At 37.5% G+C, this 23497-nt stretch overlaps 2 protein-coding genes across 2 annotated transcripts; both read right to left on the bottom strand.

Annotated features, from left to right (window-relative positions):
• Positions 1 to 14368: 14368 nt before the first annotated feature.
• On the bottom strand, positions 14369 to 16037 carry LOC141620198 (protein FAR-RED IMPAIRED RESPONSE 1-like). Its single transcript, XM_074437130.1, has 3 exons — positions 15337 to 16037; positions 14842 to 15089; positions 14369 to 14439 (listed from the first exon to the last, which is right to left on the bottom strand). The coding sequence occupies exons 1-3, from the start codon at positions 16035 to 16037 to the stop codon at positions 14369 to 14371; spliced, it is 1020 nt and encodes a 339-aa protein (XP_074293231.1).
• Positions 16038 to 16485: 448 nt separating this feature from the next.
• LOC141620197 (protein FAR1-RELATED SEQUENCE 3-like) lies at positions 16486 to 16869 on the bottom strand. The gene has a single exon (XM_074437129.1). The coding sequence runs from the start codon at positions 16867 to 16869 to the stop codon at positions 16486 to 16488; it is 384 nt and encodes a 127-aa protein (XP_074293230.1).
• Between the last annotated feature and the right edge of the window lie 6628 nt (positions 16870 to 23497).

The following is a 23497-nucleotide window of genomic DNA, read 5'->3' as shown; positions in this document are numbered from 1 at the left end:
CTGTGCCATAGCAATATCAATGGATGTATGACCTGCCAATTTCGTTTGTGAAAGTTCGAATTATTGAGAACACATTGTTAGTGGTAACCTGTGATGTGGAGATCATTTCAAATGAAGTGGTTATTAACTACTACATATTTATTTGCAAACTGAAACTGAAAGTGGAATAAAATGTCATGGGACAGCGAAATTTGTTTGGGCTGTATTCATCATCTATAATTCCAAACTGGAAAACAGCAAGAAATTTAAGAAACCGAAATCCAAGTACTACATAGAATGGGGTTCTGAAAGTGGTAAAGTGCTCGAAGGACACTAACGACACTATAAAAAGCATTCTGTGGTTCTCCATCGGCAAGCACCACTTGCCTGTCGTCTTTCTGCATATGAGGCTTGGACGTAGTACACGACTGCTAGGTGACATGCATCTTTTTGGCGGAGTTCATAAGGCCACGTTCTCTTATATCAAACATATGTTCAGTGCGCTTCTATCATGCCGAATTCCATCAGAACAACACCTGTGAACTGAAAATTGTGCCATATGCGTGCTACATTTGTCACAAGGTAACCTAGATTTAGGAGGGGGTGTCTTTGAGGCCATTTAAACTTTTACATACGTAGCACCCTTCTTCAGTGTCAACCAGCACATTTCCGAGAATACATGTGTACGGGCGAGCAAATTCTGAAGCCATCAACGGAACGAAGAAACATATATGGGTGTAAGTCTTTTTTTTTTCTTCTTGAAATGCTGACTCTATTGTTAGTGCGTGGAATTGTAAGTGAAGGTTAGTTGTAGAGTGTAGTGGGTATTTATTATATTACATGTGTTTTTGAGCATGGTTGGAGTATGAACATGTGTAGAGGATTTACGAAGATAATTATCTTATCATTAGTGTTGAGCTTTAATCCTCCTCTGCTGTTTAATTTTTTCTTTTTTGGTTTGCTGAAAATGTGAAAAGGCTTCTTCTGTACTTAAGACACTTGTATGATTACTATTAGCTAAACCAAATTTTAGGTTGTAAAATCGACAAATGTTTTGAAAAGGTAGGAATCAACGTACCTGAACTTACAATTGTAGTTAGTCAGGAATCAACAGAAGAGGTAGTCCATTATCCCGAATTAATTTGAAAAGGCGGAAGAAACGCTCAAAATGTAAGGTAAATCAAATGGCTGACCGGTGAGAAAATGAAATTCCGGTGAGATATTGGCCGGAAAATTAACAAAGGGTTTAATTTCACATTTTGGAAAAGGTAAAGGGGTCAATTACTCCAATTAAAAGTTAAGGGGTTAAATTTCACAATTCATCAAAGTAAAAGGGTCCAATTACCACTTCCTCCATTTTCTATTTCGAGTAGTAGGAATCAATTTCAATGCTTCTGGTAGACAAAGTTGCGTGCGGATTTTGTTTTTCGTCTTCATGCATATTCGGATGATGATACACATATAGACCTGGCAAAACGGATCAACGGGTCGGGTTTGGGTCGGGTCAGGTTCGGGTCTCTCATTGATTTCGGGTTAATTCGGGTCAGGACGGGTCGTTTCGGGTTTGTTGTTCGGGTATGTTTCGGGCCAAGCGGGTCGGATTGTTTCGGGTCTGGTCATTTTCGGGTCAATGAATAATAGAGAAATAGCCATTTCAAGTCTTTTCGGTTCAATTAGAGTAATAGTTTGTCGGGTCATTTTCGGGTTTGGTGGTTTCAGATCGGGTGGGGTCAGTTATGGGTCAAGAAGCTCGGGTGATGTTCGGGTCGGGTCGGGTTAATTCGGGTTTTCGGGTCACATTCGGGTGATGTAGTTCGGGTCTCGGGTCAGTCTTTTCGGGTCGGGTTGCTTTTGCCAGGTCTACACATATACGAGGTGTATGAGCAACCTTCATTAATGAGTTAATCTCCATTAGTTAGTTTAAGGCTAGGTTACTTAAGGTTAGTAATTTAGCATAGTTAAATTCTAGTTAACTATATTTATGAAAAAATTTTATTTCTTTATTATTACCACCGTGACACATCCATCTTATTGTCATTTTTGCATATCTTTTGATATATAACTTTGTTAAGACTTGAGTTAAAACAATATGCACATATAATAATTATTAATTGTACTTCTTCTTCTTATATTCAATGTACCCTCAGTATTAAATAAATGTACATACTGGGTTAGTTAAATGTACTTGATAAAAATTAAATTAAATTTTTTATATACCTATGGTAATTATTATTTGTAATTATAATTTACATAATTAATATAAAGTTTACATTCATTATAGGTCATATTATTATAACGAAAAATGTATGTACGTAAAATATATTTATGCCAAAGGTACATCTTATTTCCATTGGAGGTACATAATATATACCTATATGACATGTCATGTATATTCCAATTAATTATCAAGTGTGTGTGTGTGTGTGTGTGTGTGTATATATATATATATATATATATATATATATATATATGGTCAGGATCCGGTGAGAACCACTAATATAATGAGAACCGTGTGGACCCTTACTAAATCATCCTCAAATCTTGTTCCGAAAGTTTTGATGGATCATTTACCCTTAGTTTAATTTATTCCAACACATTTTTAGTATAGCTAAACAAAATTTTTTGATTTTATTAACAAAATATAAACTTAATGTACAAAAATACAAGTAGGTATACTAAAATGGCTATAGATACACTGAAACGAATACTAGATGCATGAAAATTGTTACGTGCATGAAAATGATTACTAGGTGCATGAAAATATCAAGCTCTAGGTGCACGAAAACGAGTTCTAGGTGCGTGACAATTGTTAAATACATGAAAAATGACTAGTAGGCGCGTGAAAATTAATAAAATGTTTCTCGTATCGATTCCGGTCAATAATTTATACTTTTTGGACCAAGAGATATGTTATCTAGGCGTAAAATTCTATGCCGAATCCAAATATGTCGTTATTTTTAAGAAAAAAAATCCGTAAGGTGGAGTTCTCACGGTTCTCATTATGTTGCTGGTTCTCATAGGATCCCAATTCTATATATATATATATATGTATGTATATATATATATATATATATATATATATATATATATATAGATTGAATCATGTGAGGCACCCTTCTTAGGGTGAGGCGGCTGGACACCTTCTAAACCGTCAGATCTAATAACTATAGACGCACCAGATGCTGCCACGTGTCCCTATTTAATCATACACTCAAAGCAAATGCCAGCCAACAACTTCATTTACGACATTTTACTCTCTCTCTCTCTACTCTCTCTCTCTCTCTCCCTCTCTGTCTTTCACTCATTTTCTCGCTTTACTCTCAACACTCAACAACTACCGTTTTTCGATTAACTTCGTTCATCATCGTCTGAATCACACGCAGTTCATCATCTGATATTTTGATCGCGATCGTCATCATCATCATCATCTCTGTTCGGTCGTCCTTTTTCGGATCTAGGTATGTGATATTCTCGTTCGTATCACTATTTTTCTTCATTTTCGATCAATTATTGTAGATCTACTATTTTCAGACGCTTTTCAATCTACTATTTTTTTCAATAATGTATTACTAAATCATTTTCATTATAATGCAGTTTTAATCATCCTCAAGAATTATCCGATCAATTTAACGCAACAAAATCAATTTCAGAGCATTTTCGATCTACTATTTGTATGTCCTGTTCGCTCTCTTCAATACTTACTTCGTCAATTTTTGTTTATTAGGTTTTTCTCATTGTTCATTGCTTAATATGTTTCGTTTTTGTTAATATTGTGCTTTTTTGTTGTTGTTGTTGTGGTGCTCTGTTGATTCTGCAATGGCGACATAGTTACGTGTTTGTGTATCATGAAACTTGGAGGTGATATTGTGAATATTGGTCTGATGTGTTGTTGTTAAACCCGAGTTAATTTTGTGAATTTTGGAGTCGTTTTTGTGAATCAGTGGAATATTTTGTGAATCTGGTGGAATATTTTGTGAATCATTCTCATTATAATGCAGGAAGTTAAACCTGTGTTTGTGTATCATGAAACTTGGAGGTGATATTGTGAATATTGGACTGATGTGTCGTTGTTAAACCCGAGTTAATTTTGTGAATTCTGAGTCGTTTTTGTGAATCTGTGGAATATTTTGTGAATCTGTGGAATATTTTGCGAATCATTCTCATTATAATGCGGAAGTCAAACTCGCCTCATGATTGTCATCTTTTTATGATGAGTTTATGTGAATGCTTGTCCAAGCATAGACCTTATCTTGCGAAACCTATAGACCACTTTGTCCATAGTTGGTCATTTGTAAAACTTCATCTAAATGCTTTACCTTGTTTTGATATGGCTTTTAATCCTACTTATCTGGAATGTACTTATACGAAACATGACATTTTGTGTATGTGTATGAAATGTATTACTTATTATGTTTTAGTTATTTTCATTTATTTTTGTCTGAACTGTTTTAGTTATTTATATGCCTAGGTCAATTGCTCCTGTCACGTATACGTTGCCAACTATGGACACTTGGTGTACGGGTCGGGTAGTCGATATCTTTGAAGAGGCGAGTTTGAGCTCATTACATGGATATGCTATCTTGCTTGGACAAATTTTGTTGTAGGGACTATTATCGGTCATTTGAAATATAATTTAGTAGCTACATTCCCTATCACGCAAGGGTACACTTTTAAGTCTTACAAATGTGTTCTTAAGGTATTACTATGCTCAAACTACGCCTCATCCGTACAATTCCTTGGGTTGTATTAAAACGGAATTTTAGGTTACCTTTCTTTCCATGTACTAGTAGAAAGAATATGTATCATAGATGAAGATGATAACGATGAAGATCGATCCCTACAAACAAGCCTTTCTCACGACCTATATTTTCTGCCATATCCCGACATTTGTGTTGCTCATTTAGCCCGGCCTTCTAGTTGTGACTGTTTTTCTCGGCTAAATGAGCAACACCAAATGGTGGGATATGGCAGAACATATATGCCATGAGAAAGACTTGTTTTGGAGGGATCGATTATCTTCATCGTCCTCATCTTCATCTTTGATATATTTGCTTTCTTGTACATCTAAAGAAAGCTTGCCTACAATGCCCTTATAATACAACACAAGGAATTGTACATGTGACAGAATATGAGGACAAGAATACCTTATGAACACAGTTGTAGGACTTAAAGTTGTACCCTTGCGTGATAGGGATGTAGCTACTAAATTATATTTCAAATGAACCTATTATGTTTAGTTGTCGGTCGGTGTACTTAGGTCTATCACCGTTAGTATTTAATCTTACTTTTGTATACTTGCTAAGGCACCCTTGTATAAATATGTAATCAGTAGTTTTCTATTTCGGATGTTGTATCAACATAATGTATGAATACTATGTTCTATTAATCAAGTTTATTTTCCTTTTATTTTGTCAATCCTCGAGCATCTATCTTTCATAATAACTTCGAATACAACTTTCATAATAATTTAGCTGGCATGCACTTGATGAGATTCTGTCTGTCTCTCGATCTTTGTAATGTTGATTCATAATTACGTGAATCGTATACTTGATTTTGTGAATCTTGGAGTAGTTGTTGTGAAACCTAGATCTGCCATTGTGAAACTTATTCATTTAGTTACTAACCTACTATGCGTTCCTATTATTATTTTTAGTGAATTATGGAGTCTTGGTGCAAAGGGTGTGTCGTTAATGCTTTTGAAGAAGACGAATCGTCATTTCGTGCAACTTATGTCCGTCAAAAACAAAACGCAATCGGTTTGTCTTTTAAGGAAGCCGATTTGGCGTGGTTAAATTATCTTCCCCTCGCTATCACTCATAACATTCTGTTTTCAATATTCAAGGAGTTATGCATAATATATTTTCTAAACTTGATGCCTTTGAAGACAAGGCAAATATGGCTATTGTGTGTCGAATTAGTCTCGCTTATTTCTTATTCATCCCAATGCTCCCTGGTGTAACCGCCGCATATTGGCTTTCTCTTGAAATCAACCATGTGGAGGGTATTCTAATTATTCATAGGGGTGCTAACCTAATATTCCAAACGTGCAAATGTTTGCCGATAATAATATGTCACCTAAATTCATCCTTCATTTTCACCAATATAACCATCCAAGTGCCATGAACCTTCTGAATGCTATTGATCGCGCTACAATTTATGAGAACTTACGTTCTTTACCTCCAAAGATGTCTCACCGAACGAGCCACTGCAATTGCTATTGCTGTCAACTTATTACGCAATTGTATAGATGCATGTTCTATTGATTTACCTTCTATTATGGACCTATAGCCTACATTTGTATCCCTTTTCCTAAAATACTATCTTTGTAATTTTCGGCATTGAACTTGCTATCTTGTTTGCCGTGTTCTATTGTCGATAGTTTATAAATATAATGTATGACTACTATGTTTTATTAATGAAGTTTGCTTTGTGTTCTTTGTTTTTTGTGAATCCTTGCGTTCCCTATTGTTTCATAATAACTTCAAATGACAATTTCAATAATAACTTCAATAATAACTTCATGCCCCGTTGACATTTCCGGCCCCCAAAAAGGGTTCACCCGTCCCCTCCTAGGGTGTCTTTTGGTCTTGGCGTTGGTCGAATGACTATGTACAAGGGAAAGGGTTTAGGGTTGGATTAGGCGGATCCGCGGTAGCGGATCCGCCTAACCCAACCCTAAACCCTTTCCCGTCCCGTTTAGGACACCCGGCCCCCTATCGTTAACCCCGTCCCCAAAAAGGGTTCACCCGTCCCCTCCTAGGGTGTCTTTTGGTCTTGTCGTTGGTCGAATGACTATGTACAAGGGAAAGGGTTTAGGGTTGGATTAGGCGGATCCGCGGTAGAGGATCCGCCTAATCCAACCATAAACCCTTTCCCTTCCCGTTTTAGGACACCCGGGCCCCTACTGTTAACCCCGTCCCCCAAAAAGGGTTCACCCGTCCCCTCCTAGGGTGTCTTTTGGTCTTGGCGTTGGTCGAATGACTATGTACAAGGGAAAGGGTTTAGGGTTGGATTAGGCGGATCCGCGGTAGCGGATCCGCCTAATCCAACCCTAAACCCTTTCCCGTCCCGTTTTAGGACACCCGGCCCCTACTGTTAACCCCGTCCCCCAAAAAGGGTTCACCCGTCCCCTCCTAGGGTGTCTTTTGGTCTTGCCGTTGGTCGAATGACTATGTACAAGGGTAAGGGTTTAGGGTTGGATTAGGCGGTTCCGCGGTAGCGGATCCGCCTAATCCAACCCTAAACCCTTTCCCGTCCCGTTTTAGGACACCCGGGCCCCTACTGTTAACCCCGTCCCCCAAAAAAGGGTTCACCCATCCCCTCCTAGGGTGTCTTTTGGTCTTGGCGTTGGCCGAATGACTATGTACAAGGGAAAGGGTGTAGGGTTGGATTAGGCGGATCCGCGGTAGCGGATCCGCCTAACCCAACCCTAAACCCTTTCCCGTCCCGTTTTAGGACACCCGGCCCCCTACTGTTAACCCCGTCCCCCAAAAAGGGTTCACCCGTCCCCTCCTAGGGTGTCTTTTGGTCTTGTCGTTGGTCGAATGACTATGTACAAGGGAAAGGGTTTAGGGTTGGATTAGGCGGTTCCGCGGTAGCGGATCCGCCTAATCCAACTCTAAACCCTTTCCCGTCCCGTTTAGGACACCGGGCCCCTACTGTTAACCCCGTCCCCCAAAAAAGGGTTCACCCGTCCCCTCCTAGGGTGTCTTTTGGTCTTGGCGTTGGTCGAATGACTATGTACAAGGGAAAGGGTTTAGGGTTGGATTAGGCGGATCCGCGGTAGCGGTCCGCCTAATCCAACCCTAAACCCTTTCCCGTCCCGCTTTAGGACACCCGGCCCCTACCGTTAGCCCCGTCCCCAAAAAAGGGTTCACCCGTCCCCTCCTAGGGTGTCTTTTGGTCTTGGCGTTGGATCAAGAACAGCTTTCGGACTATAAATCATATAGCTTATTTTTGAATCCTATAGCTTATTTTGTGAGACTGGGGTTTATTTTGTGCATCTCGTGTCTTATCCCCGGATTCAGACTATATAAATTTTATGCCTTATTTTGTGAATCATAGAGGTTAATTTGTGAAACTGGGAGTTATTTTGTGAATCTCGTGTCTTATCCTCACATTCAGACTATATAAATCTTATGTCTTATTGAAAAGAATCCTTGAGGTTATTTCTTGAAACTGGAGAGTTATTTTGTGAATCTCAGGTCCTATCCCCCCCAAAATAGACTATATAAATATTAGTTCTTATTTTTGTGTATCCTTTCAGCTTATTTTGTGACGCTAAAGATGATTATTGTGAAACAGGCTACAAGATGAAGCGACCATCACAAAGTGGTTGTTGAGCAAGCCGCCGCTCCTCCACCAAAGAAAAAAACAAGAGGGTGCGTACGGAGGGACCGCCTACAAAGTGAGGACTCGAATGTCGCCAAAAGGGTTGTACAACTTTCTGAAAGATACGAAAAATCCACCGAGTGATCAACAGATTCAAGCTATAAAAGACATGGGCTTTGGCGGTTTGTTAATGATTGAAATGCATACAAGGTTCCCGGGGACCTTGCTTATTGGCTAGTGTCAAATTACAACCCAAAGAAAGGGATGGTTATTTGACAAAAACTCCCCGTATTAGAGGAGGACATCCATCTTTGCATGAGCATTCCAATGGGTTCAAGACCTGTTGAGGAAGCGTCACATGTGGATAAGTGTCCTGCTTATTTAGCTACGTTGGAAAACTTCCGAAAGCAATATCCACACAAATATATCGATGATCACCACGTCTTGAACAAATTATCCATGCAGAAAGATGGTGGAGATGACTTTAAACGAAATTTCATCGTTTACATATTCTCGTCTCTGTTGGGTGGTGTGCAAGGGAATCGCGCAAGTTTGAGGATTTTAAAAAGTTTAGGTGATACTTCACTCGATTCCGAATTCAATTGGTGCAATTTCATCAAACAGAAGTTGGCTGACCAAGTTGAGTCTTGGCAAAAGGAGGAGTGGAGAGATGTCAAACGCTTGAAAGGAGATAATTTTTTTGGTGGACCCATTATGGTGCTCGTGTACATTTACTTGGACCGTTTCGTCTACAAATCAAGATTGGTCGTAAGAAAGTTTCCAACTTGTTGTAATTGGACGAAAGAAAAAATTGCAAAAAGAATTAAACAGGAGTTAAAGGCAAAAAAAGGTTTCGGTCAAGGTTCTGTGGAGCCTCCCCTTGTCATGAGCTACCACACACTCGCACCCGCACCTCAACCACCGGTCACAAAGCTTGAGCATGTTCAGTCCAAATCAACCATCCAATACCACGAAGAAGGCAAACCAGATATAGGGTCTGATATTCCACATTGCGGTGACAAGGAAACTGATGGCCTTAGTGACAAGAAGTGTGAGATTGTTCACAAACTTGCCGAAGCCGCAAAGGTAGCGGCCAGCTTTTCGCTAGCTACAGATCTCTTGCTATTCAAGCTACGATCAAGCTACCTTCCTCAGCAGCGGTCTCTACTATGGTGGCAGCCGTTAATGGTATTGCGGACGGGTATATTTCATCCCAACAGGATGAGATTGATGAGAATGTTGGGGATGAAGAAAATGCCGATGGGAATAAGGAGGAAAATATAGAGATGGGTAATAATGAGGATGCTAATAAGGATGAGGACGGTGAACTGAATTTGGACAACGTGGTCAATAATATCGCTGGAAACACGTTATCCATTTCAGCGAATGTTGTGGAGAATGATCACGTTGTTAATGACGATGTGGACAGGATGGGTGGATGGTCCGACGCTGATTTACGTGCGGCATTGGAAATTATGGATGACACTTTTGTACCGATTCGTGCACCAGATCCCAAAGTGACAAGCAAACCCATTCGGAAACGTCGTAAACCAAGATTGCCAACCCCATCGATTGCCCACGGTGGAGGTCGCTGTGCGACGACGATCATTTTTTGTCTTCTCAAGAAGACAGATCTATTGATCCTCGGTCCCCAGCCAACACCAACACCAGTTGTCGAACTAGCCGAAACCCCAATTGTTATTGATTTACCCGATACTCCAATGATTCCAAATCGTCCGTCCACCATCTCCGAAATCTGTGTGGAAGAATCGAGCAATTGCCTGAAAAACCATTGGTCACTCACCGTACATTCGCCGTCGTCATGGAAACCGTTTGTCGTGATGAAACCACCGGTCCGTGCCGAAAAGCGTAAGAAGAGGGACCAGATGAGGAAAGCATACAAGGTGAGGAAAGAATAGATCAAAGTGTCGAGGGAAGAGGATGAGGGAACCAGATTTCCTACATTATCGGTACCATCGGTTTCGATCATGTTGATGTCAATAATGTTGATGTCAATAATGTTGATGTCAATACTCCCGCTATTGTGCGTCCTAGAAGAGAGATAATTCCAAATCCGCCTATCGATCTCCGTATCTCCAAAGAAACATCAAGAGCATATCGCTTTTAATAGGGAGGAGAAAATACTTTTGGATTTCGGGCTTTGCTCAACAAGAGAACAAAGGTATTTGACTATGACCTTGTTTTGTAAATCTCATGTCTCATTTTGTGAATCAGACAATTTATAAATCGTAGGGATTATATTGTGAATCCAATAGACTGTTTTTGCGAATCTGACGGCTTGTTTTGCGAATCGATTGTTTTGATTGTTGAGTGCAAAGATATTCTTTTTCAAAGTAACACTCGTAGATTGACAAGGAGCATGTTGAGGACTATACCCGAAGGTGATCGAGTATGTTCTCAAGTCAGAAATATTTGGTGTGAGATCCTAAACAAGAATGAGAAGTTGAAATCACCGGATTCTCCCCGTTCGTTTATTTGTTCCATACTCCAATGACGGTGTTAGTTCCCCCCCCGGGTTGTCTGGAAAATATTGATGTTTCTTCAGTTCAATTAGTAAGTTTTGGTTTGGTGTTATTATGTTTTGTGAAACCTATTTTCATCTTTATGTTCTTCTTTTCATTTCATCTTGTCTTGTTTTCAGATTTGCACTCCAATCATGTCTACATCATGCCCACCGTTCTTCTTTTGTTTCGACCTTCGATGGAATAAATTGACAGTCATACACCCTATGAATGGAGTAGATGTTAACTATTCTGATTATGTGCAACCTACGGTGCGTCTTTTCCTCCATTTCTCGGTTATGCAAAGTCGTGAATTCACGATCAAAGTGTTTGACAAGCATGTAACACATCCACATAATTAAGTGCTAATTTAGGTTGTGTCTGTGCGAAAGACAAAGCTCATTAATTGGGTTTCACCAAGATTCGCAGCAGATGGGTGACATGATGCCCGAGTTGTTTATCCCTCCTTCAATTTTGAAGTCTGGTGAAATGGATACCGACGTCTATTTGTTTCACCTGTTGGAGCATTACAAAGGGAACAAAACGACCGTCCTTTAATTATAACTTCGTAAGATACCTTTACTTAACCTTGTGAACCCGAGAGTTAGATTTGTCGACTGAGTTAATTTCCTGAAACTCGGGGCCGCCTCCGTGAACTTTGGAATAATTATAAGGACTTTTTGTTTTGCATTTATAGGTAAGTCAACTGAAACGCTATGCATTGAAGTTATGCCTTCGAATTATGACCTCCGGTGACAACATGTTGAAAGCTACTTTGTCGAACGAAGTGCGTAAGAGTGGAATTGTGTGCCTATGTATGACCCATTCCCTTATTAATCATGTTTTGTGAATCTTAGATGTTATTATTGGTTTTATCCGTTGTTCTTAATTTCTGAATCGTGGGTCTTATTATGTGAATCAAAGATCTTGATTTGTGAATCACGATCTTAAGTCGTCTTATTAATATTTGTCGGGCTACCGCGTCTACCTTATTCTGAAGACGACCTTGTGAAGTTTATTTGGCACCGCAAAGGAAGAGATGTCACACAAGAAGTATTTTTCCCCTTTACTTTTATTTTTTTGTGCTTTTCCCTTGCCCCTTTACTTTAATTTTTATTTTTATTTTGGATAATTCTAGTAATGTTTCTTAATGTGCCTTACTACAAATGAGGCTATGGTGTGTACTGAGTGGATGGAAGTCACACGAGCGGCTTTATCTACGCTTAGACCGCGTCAGTGGGTTATGGATCAAGTAAGTAGACTACTATCAGCGTTCATTTCATTGTATTATCTGTAATCTTTTGTTTCATTCCTAATATTGTTTTTTTAGGTGATTGATATGTTTGGGATTAAGACGACACTTCATCGACCGGATCTTCTCGTACTTGCCATCGATTGTCATCGTGGTTAGCTTTGAACTTGTTTTAATATTCAAGTATCTTGATTATCCCAAATTGATATGGTTTGTAAAATCACCTTTTGTGGTATGTAGAACTGTACAAAGAAGAAAAACCCTTGTATTTGGAATCAATACATCAGTGGGACATACAAACCGGTGAATGGTGCCACAATCCGAAAGGTCTGGTCCCTCCACAATATATTTTTTTTTTTATTTTTATTTTTTTTTTGTGGCGGACATGTAGGGCTGTAAATTGGAGACTAATCTTTATTATATCAGGTTTTTATACCGCTGATCAAAGACAAACATTGGTGGGCTTGTATATGCGATATGGAGAGTAAAACGAATTACATCCTCAACTCAAGCAACAACAGACAGTCTTATGATGTACATAATACAACCATAGACACGGTATTAATTATTTGCCTAATCTAACCCTTGACAGTTTGTGAATCGAGTATATAAAACATTTTTAGTGTACAATCGCATTAACTCGAAACATTTTCAGGTGGCCAAATTATCTCCTATTTTGGCAAGTAGTTCCCCGTCATATTATCCCATGCGGTTTCTGCACTCTCACAGGGTTATAACTCTCAAAGTTCCTCAACAATCAAATAAGTAAGTTATTCCCTAATGTGTCCGCTTTACGGAAATTAAATATTGTTTACTAAACAGTTGAACACTATACTACATTCAGTTTTGATTGTGGAGCTCACGTGTTGAGGTTTTTGAGTATGTTGGACCGTGAGCTCGGATTGCGTAATCCGACAATTATCGTAAGAAACAAGTTGAACAAAGATATGTACATGAAATCTGTATTTGAAACTGTGTTGTTCATTAATTTCATCTATAATTTCTTACAATTGCAGAGAATGCCAGATTTTCGAAAGTCTGTAATGATGCAACTACTTTCATGGGATGCAAATACTAGAACGGTGCAGATCCCTGGTTCTTTAATAACTTTTGCATATCAAATCCCCATTCATTCATAGTATCCGCGATATTTTGAATAGTAGCGAGCCATGCTTGTCCGTGTATATATTTTGAAATATTTTATGTGTTTTCTGATATAGGAGTATAAGTAGCAAGATGTGCTTGTCTATGGTGGTGATATGATGTGAAGCAGGGAGATCGTTCTTCAGTGTATGCTTCTCTGGTTGGGAATTTATTCTTCATGATTGTCTTTGTGAGCGTGTAGTAGAAACGGGCAGCATTTATTCTTTTGCTTTGTGAGTTTTGGGTGTTATGCAAAAGAATACTTACTTATCTCTGGTTGGTTCGTCGGAGGCATTTGTCCCTTATGCGTGGGATTTAACTTGTGGTGGATACAATCAAGTATTATGTTAGTATAGTATTAGATGGTATATGCAGGATCTATCAAGTATTCTAGTGAATATGTTATTAGTCATTTAGTTGGGTGCTAATCTGCTTATTTAGTAGATCTCCTTTTGTAATAGTTGATTTTAATCAATGGAATTGATTAGTCGCTTGAATTTGTGAAATTTGACGTGGATGATTTATAAAGCGTCTGATTCGCAAAATTAGACCTGAGATTCACAAAAGAATGTCTGAGATTCAAAAAAAAAAAAAAAGACGATATTCACAAAAAGATGGATTCACAAAACAAGTCGACAAAATGAGACCTGAGATTTACAAAAGAATGTCTGAGATTCAAAAAAAAGACGATATTCACAAAAGATGGATTCACAAAACAAGTCGATTCACAATATTAGACCTCGGATTTATATATTGTCATTCACACGGTAAGATTCATGAAATAATATTTAAATTGTGTCATTCACAAAATAAGACCGTTTAGCCAGTTGACCGTTCCTTTCTAATAAGATTACGAATCTTCCTAATAATCGCGAAAATTAGACCCAGGATTCACAAATTAATACCAACAAATAAGATTTCCAGGTCTTTTGTACATATTAAGATTTAAGATTCATAAAACAACCTCTTACATTCACAAAAGAACCTCTCAGATTCACAAAAATAAGATAAACAAATAAGATGTCCATATTTTTGGAAACCAATAATATGTTGCCAAACTAAAAGACTGCTCCTTTCAAAATTGTCAGTGTCTTCTTCAATCATCATATCTATTTCTCAAGGCTTAAGAAGACTCTTTCCTTCATTCTTCATCCTTATCCCCTTCCTCTTCTACTTCTTCGTCCGCTAGTTCTCCATACGTAAAAGACAGAGCTGGAATTAGAAAGATGTTTACAAACATTAGATGTACAATAATAAAAGTGAGGATCATGCAAAATTGGGTGACACGACGTGAATCACATTCATATAAGCCAACTGTTGTCATTTATGTTACAAAGTGAGGAATTATATCAGGTTACTACATACAATCAGTCTCATTTCTGTGATTCACAAATAAAGATATGTTATTCACATAACAAGACCCAGGATTCACAAATTAAGACCTGGGATTCACAAAGCAACCTCTGGGATTCTCAAAATAAGATAAACAGATAAATAAAATACTTGATTAATATCGATGTAGTTGCGTAGATGAATACAAACCGATTCACTTTGGAGGAAGGTCTGCAAAATCATATGGACAATTCCTTTTGTCGTGGTTGCCCTTGCGCTTACAGTTAGCACACAACCTTTTTGCTTTTTCCGCCTTCTTGATTGCCTTATTTTTCTTGCTCACCAACCGTTTACCACAACCTTTGTTCCTAGACACATTAGGCGGTAAGATGTTGGTTTCTTCCGAACCTTGCAGCCCAAAGAGAAGCTCAATCTGTTGTTGTTTTGTCAACGGTTGAGTGTTTCCCTCTAGTTTTGTCCTGAATTCCTTGATTAACTTGGCAAACTCTCTCACATCCGACTCTTCTTTCCTTTTGAGCATACCAACAGCTTAATCTGAATCTCGGACCACACCACGACATTCCAATCTGTTTTGTACTGGTATTGTTGTATTTCTCTAACAGATTCCCATTCCAATCATAAACGTCACTTTTGAGTGCATTCTTGCTCCACCTTTGCAAAATATATTTATCAAGTATGTCCTTAAACTTTCCCGAACAAACCCAAATGATGTGACTGCATAAAATACCTCTCCTTTCAAACAGTTTACATGTGCACCTTACATCATTCGTGCTTCTACTGCACTCAACTGCAAATTTTAGTCCTTTCTTTGCATCCTCAACTAACGACACTTCAAAGTTCGTCACGGATCTCAAGCGAGTGTATCCAACCAAACTGCAGGTATTTATTGAAAGCTTCACCTGGTTTTGGAACTCATAGAACATCGCATGGGTATAGCTTCTCACTGCTTGTGTCTCCCATTTTGACCCATACAGTGTTTCAGGGATTGAATTCGCATTCTCCTCTTCACGGAGCTTCAGCAGGTGCATTTGGTGGTCAGTGGCGCTTTCATAGCGCACCAAGAACTCAGTTAATGTCCCGTATTTGTTTTCAAACCGCTTAAAGAAACTATTAGCACTCTCTGACCTTTGTGTAGTTCGTAGTAAACCGCCCATTGGCACATTTCTGAAATAAGCGGGTATCCATGTGTGTCTATCAGCGAACTTCCCATTCAACCACGTATTGTCTTCCAAGGAGAAATCGTTCATGACTTTAAGCCACTTCTCTTCAAATTCCCCGGGCTCCAGGTCATCGTCCCATACAACACCGTTCAGACGGGTTAAAAAGTCGGTATCTCTACAAATTTTACTCCCAACCTTGTCGGTTATTTTCTTCATGATGTGCCACATGCAAAACCGATGTTTCGCTGTTTTGAACTTAGCTGCAATGAACAAAATCAAATTATCGACCGTCACCATCATTTTATAATAACTAAATTCACGCAGTTTCACATAACAAAGTCATACGATGCACTATTATGTAAATCTCAAGTCTTATCCTCAGATTCGGACTCTACATCATATAGCTTATTTTGTGAATCCTATAGCTTATTTTGTAAATCTGTGGGGTTATTTTGTGAATCTCATGTCTTAACCTCGGATTCAGACTATATAAATTTTGTGCCTTATTCGCGATATAAGTACGTGAAACATATTTTTACCCCAGTTTCACAAATTCATGATCTAGTTTCGCATAATAAGCACTACGATTCACATAAACAAAAAACCAATCAAATTATTACAACCATCATATTTTCCAGTGCCAACTAGAATCAACAAAACAAATGTAGGATTCACAATTTAATATGAAGTTTCACAAGTTAATAGGTACGATTTGCAAATTTCAAACATACCGAACTCGCTTTAATTATTCCCGGTCTTCGTCGATTATGTAGTTGGGCTCTTTCCCACCCATAGCTGCCAGAAACTGGTCAAATACCCACATGAATGACTCATCGTTTTCATGTTCTATAAGCGCACATGCAAATGTGATTGACCTTTTATGATGGTCAATGCCCGTGAAAGGCGTGAACGTCATGTTGTACTTGTTTGTACCATAAGTTGGGTCGTATGAAACTCCATCCCCAAACAGAGCATACGCTCTTTGCATGTCACAATTGTCCCGTAAAATCCTTGTCAATGCATTCTTGGAATCTTTTTCATAAACAAAGTGGAGCCCTTTTGTTTCAGCTAGGGTGTCTAAGCGTGATTTGAACATTTCCCCATCATGACTGTTCATTAGACACTTCATTTCCCTCTGAAATTTTTTGAATTGCTTGATCAAGTTGCCCCGACATTTTGAAAACCACCCAATTGTTGAGTGCATAGTTGGTGTGTTAAGCTAGGACCAACATTTGCTTTTGAATTGCTTGACAATCATTTGCATATGAAATTCATTGATATTTTCAAAAGTTTCTCAAATTCCTTATTTTTCACAACATCAAGCGGGTGATTGTGACCCTCAATAAACACGTCAACCATGTACTTGTTCTCATGGAACTTGAACTTTATCATTGTTGGACAGCCCCACCTTCTAATCTTTGTTATTCTTGTGGTTGACCCTTTGTTGGAACTCTCTGCCTCTCCTCCACCTTTTTTTCACCCTACGTTTAGCAGTTGGTTTGTTCGGTTTGCTCTTTGTACTACCTATTTCTGTTATTTCGATGCAACGGATTCATCCGCCTTTTCGCAACACCGCTTAGGGCAGGTCGTCTTTTCTTCTTATTACAGCCTTCCCGATTGCAAACCATGCACTTTGTTCTGATAATATCATCATGAAACCTTTTGCTTGAAGATTTCCTTGATTTAAACCCACAAGCAACGGCGACGTTTCATAAAACAAAGATCGCCGAGTCTAAGTCAATAAATGTTTTCCCAATCGCTGGTGTAAACTTTTCATCAATCCTATTTATCCATTGTTGGCTGCCACTCGGTGTGTAAGTTATAAGAGTAGTAGGTGTGGAAATAGTTGGTACTTGTAGGGCTTGTTAACACAAAGAGAGGTAAAAGCTTCACCGCAATTAACATTGGAATCAACAACTGAAAATTGTAGATTCACAAAATAAGCCAAAAGTGCAAGATAGGAGATTAACAAATAAAGTTCCACAATATTAGCATATAAGGTTCATAATCTATGCCACAAACCAAGTTTCAGGATCTTATAGTCTATATTTCAATAGATAACCTACTAGATTCAAATAATTAGCTCTTATATTTACAAAATAAGCACTCTGATTCACAAAATAGACAATGTTAAACAATCTCTGCCACAAACCAAGCTTCATAATCTTATAGTCTATATTCACTAAATAACCTATCAAATTCACATAATTAGCTCTTATATTCACAAAATAAGCTATCTGATTCACAAAATAAGGAGAATAGCAAAACAATCTCAAAAAAATAACATCTCAAATTCATAAAAGATTGATGTTTCTTCGGTTCAATTAGTAAGTTTTGCCAAAAAGAGCAACATAGGAGATTCACAAATCAAGTTTCACAATATTAGCATCTAAGTTCCTCTGTCACAAACCAAGTTTCGGGATATTAGTCCATATTTTTCAAAATAACCTCTCAGATGCACAAAATTAGCTCCTAGATTCGCAAATAAACTTCTCAGATTCACAACTATAGGCTGAGATTCACCAAATAAAATCCGAGATTCACTAAATAAAGTATCAGATTATTAGTTCAAATAATTAAAAAAAAAATTGGTGAAGATTATGAATTCACTTTTAAGAAAAGGTCAGGTTGTATGTATCTAGATATTTTGTTGATTTGTTAATAACAGTTCCATTCCCAAGAAAAGGACATTGAACAATCAAGCATTCAATCAAAAAATTTAATATATGGGTAATGTGAAGTGCACTCGTTGATGATTTGTGCCAAATACAAGGCCTATAAATATCTAATTTACGAAACATAATAGTATATACCAATAACCTATCTTCTCTCTTCAGAAACATTTCAAAATCCCTATTGCACACAATGTCTCATTTATTTGTATTTCCCTATACTTGTGTTTTGGCGAATGTTCCAGGTTATATGAATCAAAAAGGGAAGTATGTTTGTCCTGACCTCTCTAAATTGGCAGATTGTTTAATGAGCCAAGGTTATGAGATAGAGTCTTTGGTGCCTGTTATCTGCAGGCAGACTTGTCATTTTATGGGATTAGTACTAATTCAATTTGGCACAAATGACAATGGTCAAAAACAGGCTTTTAAGTTGCAGGAGAAGTTCGAGCAATTTGGGCGTACTAGATCTGAATGGCTGGCTACCTATTCCCGAGTTCAGGGGCCCTTTCTATGGGTAGCATCAAGGCTTGATTCAAAATATTTTAACTACACTCCAGTATGTAGAAGAGTCCCATATTCATCTAAACACGCAGGAAGATCACTCGATGCAGATGAACGGTGCACCTATAGCTATATCAATATTGCTCTATGTGCATTGCCTCGAACAAATAGGGGTGATTGATAAACTAAACAAATATCATATCTTGTTTAATTTTTCAGCTTTTCAGTTTATTTTATTTTTGAATGTTGTTGTTTAGTTAATTCGAAAGCCATGAACCTGCGAAATTTTATGTGATGAAAAATTACAAGATTTTTAAGTTTTCTGAATATTATATTTAGCTCTTATATTCACAAAATAAGCACTCTAATTCACAAAATAGACAATGTCAAACAATTTCTGCCACGATTCAAGTTTCAGGATATTATAGACAGTTTATATTTTCAAAATAACCTCTCAGATGCACAAAATTAGCTCCTAGATTCGCAAAATAGCCTCTCAGATTCACAAAACCAGAACATTCTATATTTTCAAAATAACCTCTCAGATGCACAAAATTAGCTCCTAGATTCGCAAAATAACCTCTCAGATTCACAAAACCAGAACAGTTTATATTTTCAAAATAACCTCTCAGATGCACAAAATTAGCTCCTAGATTCGCAAAATAACCTATCAGATTCACAAAACCAGAACAAAATAACGTCTCAAATTCATAAAATAGGGACAAAACAGAATACCTGTTGTAATAGCACTATTATCGAGTCGCTGCGATCGAGTTAGACTGCAACATCGCAGAATACCATAATAAGTAGGGCGAAATTGATTATTTTTGATCAAATTCAGGATATTATAGCATACATTCACGAAATAACTTCTCAGATTTACGAAATAACTTCTTAGATTCACAATATAACCTCACATATTCACAAAATCAGGAGAATAGCAAAACAGCTTCATAAAATAGCGAAAAAAACGGAGATTACCTGTTTCAACAGCAATATTATCACCAGTTATTGTAATGTCCGTAATCTCCATTGAAATTAAAGCTGCAACGTCAATTTGAGCCTTATTAGCTCTTATATTATAATCAATTAATGAATGAATTAACAAAATCAACAAATTTTACACCGCGAATTCCGAAATTGCTCAATTGCTCAGTTTTGATCGAATTCAAACCCTAAACTAACGAAATACTTCAGTTTTGATCCTTATAATTTACAAAACAGTTCGATTTTGTTCAAATTTGATCATTATATCATCAATTAATGAACGAAGTTAAGAAAATCAATTTTTCATCAAATAATATGAAATTACCTGGAAATTACCTCGAAATCTTCTAAGAAATCGATTAATTTGATGAATTCGCCTCTTTGATTGTCAGAATTTGATTAATTTGATGAAATCGTCTCACAAATTTGATGATATTTTAGCTCTCTTTGAAATCGACGCCCAAATTGAGTGTTTTTGTATAACGTGAAAGCTCATTAGTTTTGGAAGGAAAGAATTTGGGCCTTTTGGTCAGATTAGAGAGAATAAGGTATTTGGGCTTTTTTTTTAGATTAGAGAGAGAAAGTGTTTTGGACCAAATGAAAAGTTTTTTGTTGACCCCTAATTTTCATCCTTGTTTTTTCAGTCCAACATTACAAAATCAGCCCATCCATGTATAATGCAAATGAGTCCAAGGTAGTAATTTGGTGAGACCGGCCGCCTCGCCATAATGAGGTGCCTCACCGGATCCGACCTCTATATATATATATATATATATATATATATATAGAGAGAGAGAGAGAGAGAGAGAGAGAGAGATTGAATCATGTGAGGCACCCTTCTTAGGGTGAGGCGGCTGGACACCTTCTAAACCATTGGATCTAAAAATTAGAGACACACCAGATGTTGCCACGTGTCCCCTATATAATTCTAATTAACTAACGCACACATTTTAAGTTCATTTACTCAATTCATTTACTTCGTCCACTTAATCTCTCTACAATTCATCATCTTCAACCGAGCTCCTCCGGTGAACTCCGTTCTTCCCCAATTTTTAGGGTTTTCTCCGTCGATTCACGCCGATCATCTCCATTTTCACCTCATTTCCCAATTAGGTCAGCTAATTTCACATTTTCCTCTTTTCTTATCTGTTAATCATGTATTTATCCTGTCTAAATTCGATTTTATTCGTTGAATTTATTGAATCAATTGTTAGCTCGCTTATTGATTGATCTTTTGAACATTCTAGGTATTATCTTTTTGTTGTCTTATCTTTGATTATATAAGTTTGTTAATGTGATTGAAGCTGGAAGATTGACTTGTTTTGAAAGGGGATTATATTGGTGTAAGGGTTTATGGTAATATGGATTGCAGATGTTTCGTAATTAAGGTTTGAAATATGCAATTGATTTCGCTATCTAAGCTTAATTCAATTTGCAGTTTGCCTTTACGAAGAGCTGTAATTAGTCAGGCTAAATTTAGGGAGAAGAGGAATTTGTGTGCTCATTCGTATTTCGAGGCAGGAAATTTTACTCAGAGAAGTAGTTGTGTAAGGTTATATAGTAGCCATCAAATTAATAAGTTTCCGGGGATAAATCCTAGTTTGAGGAAAGTAGTGATGGCTGCTTCAGGGCCGCAGTCGGTTTCTGGAGATATATATGTCGATGGATTAATGACAGGGTGTGGGAATGTTGTGGATTTTGCGAAGCCAGCTGCCGTGTTCTTTGGTGATAGTAGTGGCTATAAGTGCAGAAGAGCCAGTGTTAGTTTGAGGAATCGAGGTGCTTTCTTTAATTGTCTAGGTAATCCTGTTGTTGTAGGTTACCAGAATTGGAACTCTATTTTGTTTAGTGGAGGGTTCTCGAAGCATTATCATGTGTCTTGTTCTGCTAGTAAAGGAGCTGCTGCTGATGTCCCTTTTAATATTTCTGTGAGAGATGAGCAGCTCGAAAATCCCGTTGAATCTTCTGCTCGGTATGTTGTTTTGCACCGCTTAAAGGAACTTTGAACTTGTAGTTTTGAGTAGTTCATAATTTAGGGGTGATAATTTTTTACTGACTTCGCTGAGTATCGATACATTTGGCTTGTTTAAGTTGATAGCTATCTCTTATGCTATAATTTTTTACTGACTGCGCAGTAGAGTGTAAAATGAGCGTAGAATATGGTTTTGAGGAAAATAAAGAAAACCCATCTGAGCTAGTGAGTTTTTACTAACAATGAGAGTTCGTCAAAAGCTAGTTGTCTACAATGGTTTTTAAGGCATTTACATATGTAATTTAACATTGGACTAACCCGAATGCGAGAGGTTTTCTACTATACCCGAAAAGGGCTACACATGCACTCGACTCACCGAGCCTTGTTAGTGCTAGTTTGGGTTGAAAAATTCTTATCTACGAGTATAAGTTGTTATTTGTCTACTTTCATATCGGATTTGGCCATTGTCGTCTATTAGCTCAAAAGGTAGAGCAATGTGTTATTGCACATGGTGTGGGTTCGAGCCCCACATAGACGAACATATATAAAGCACTAGTTACACTTTGTAGTAACATTAGTTGTTCTATGTGGTAACAATAATTATCGAACAAAGTGATGCTAGCTAAGAATAACACTAGTTATTTGATAATGTAACATTGTTTCGTATATATAATAACACTGTTTATTTGATAAAGTAACACTTATGTTACATATATTGATAATAGAAGCTCATGTAGGAATTGAACCTACATCCTTTGTGCAATTGCACAAATGCTCTACCAATTGAGCTAATGAGCTAGTTTAGGAGAAACTGAATATTCCACCAACACACTACAGTTGATGTAATGGCCACAATATAAGTTTATAAGTCACCACTTCACTTGAGTATTCGAGTCATATGTTTCTCATGTTATTCCAAAGAGCATGTAGTGTTATTCCAGTAACTTGTCATGTTATCACATAGAGTAACCGTGTTATTCTATTAACTTGTTACGTTATTCCATAGAGCCAAATAATATTCTGTGACACAAAAGCCAGGTATTATAACACAATGTCCTATTATGATAACAGAGTTATAGTTACGGATTATAAAGCGCGAAAAACCAATTCTATTGATCTGAAGACAAACTAGTTCCGTCGATGACCGTATAAGGCACATTATATGCATGTAAAATCTGAATAAGGTATGAGATTCACAAAATAAGGTCTGAGATTCACCAAATAAGGAAAAGAGCAAAAAAGGTGATTTTAAGACCAAGTTTCACAAAACAACCTCTAAGATTCACCGAACAAGGTCTGAGATTCACAAAGCAAAGTCTGAGATTCACCTAATAAAGAAAAGAGCAAAATAGGTTATTTTAACCAATTATGATGATCAAGTTTCACAAAACAAGCCTTAAGATTCACTGAATAAGATATGAGATTCACAAAATAAGGTCTGAGATTCACCAAATAAGGAAAAGAGCAAAAAAGGTGATTTTAAGACCAAGTTTCACAAAACAAGCTCTAAGATTCACTCAACAAGATCTCGAGATTCACAAAACAAAGTCCGAGATTCACCGAATAAAGAAAAGAGCAAAAAGGTGATTTTAACCACTTATGATGACCAAGTTTCACAAAACAAG

This window comes from Silene latifolia, chromosome X (genome assembly GCF_048544455.1).
Source record: "Silene latifolia isolate original U9 population chromosome X, ASM4854445v1, whole genome shotgun sequence".
NCBI classification, from domain to species: Eukaryota; Viridiplantae; Streptophyta; class Magnoliopsida; order Caryophyllales; family Caryophyllaceae; genus Silene; species Silene latifolia.
This window is presented reverse-complemented; position numbering and strand designations above follow the sequence as displayed.

Excerpts from the sequence above, each read along its gene's own strand:
- LOC141620198 (XM_074437130.1), bottom strand. The coding sequence starts at position 16,037 with ATGGTGACGGTCGATAATTTGATTTTGTTCATTGCAGCTAAGTTCAAA. Across the intron at positions 15,090-15,336 it reads AGAAGCACGAATGATGTAAG|GAAAGAAGAGTCGGATGTGA; the intron begins GTGCACATGTAA and ends TATGCTCAAAAG. Across the intron at positions 14,440-14,841 it reads AAAAAGGTTGTGTGCTAACT|CTCTGTCTTTTACGTATGGA; the intron begins GTAAGCGCAAGG and ends TTCTAATTCCAG.
- LOC141620197 (XM_074437129.1), bottom strand. The coding sequence starts at position 16,869 with ATGAAGTGTCTAATGAACAGTCATGATGGGGAAATGTTCAAATCACGC.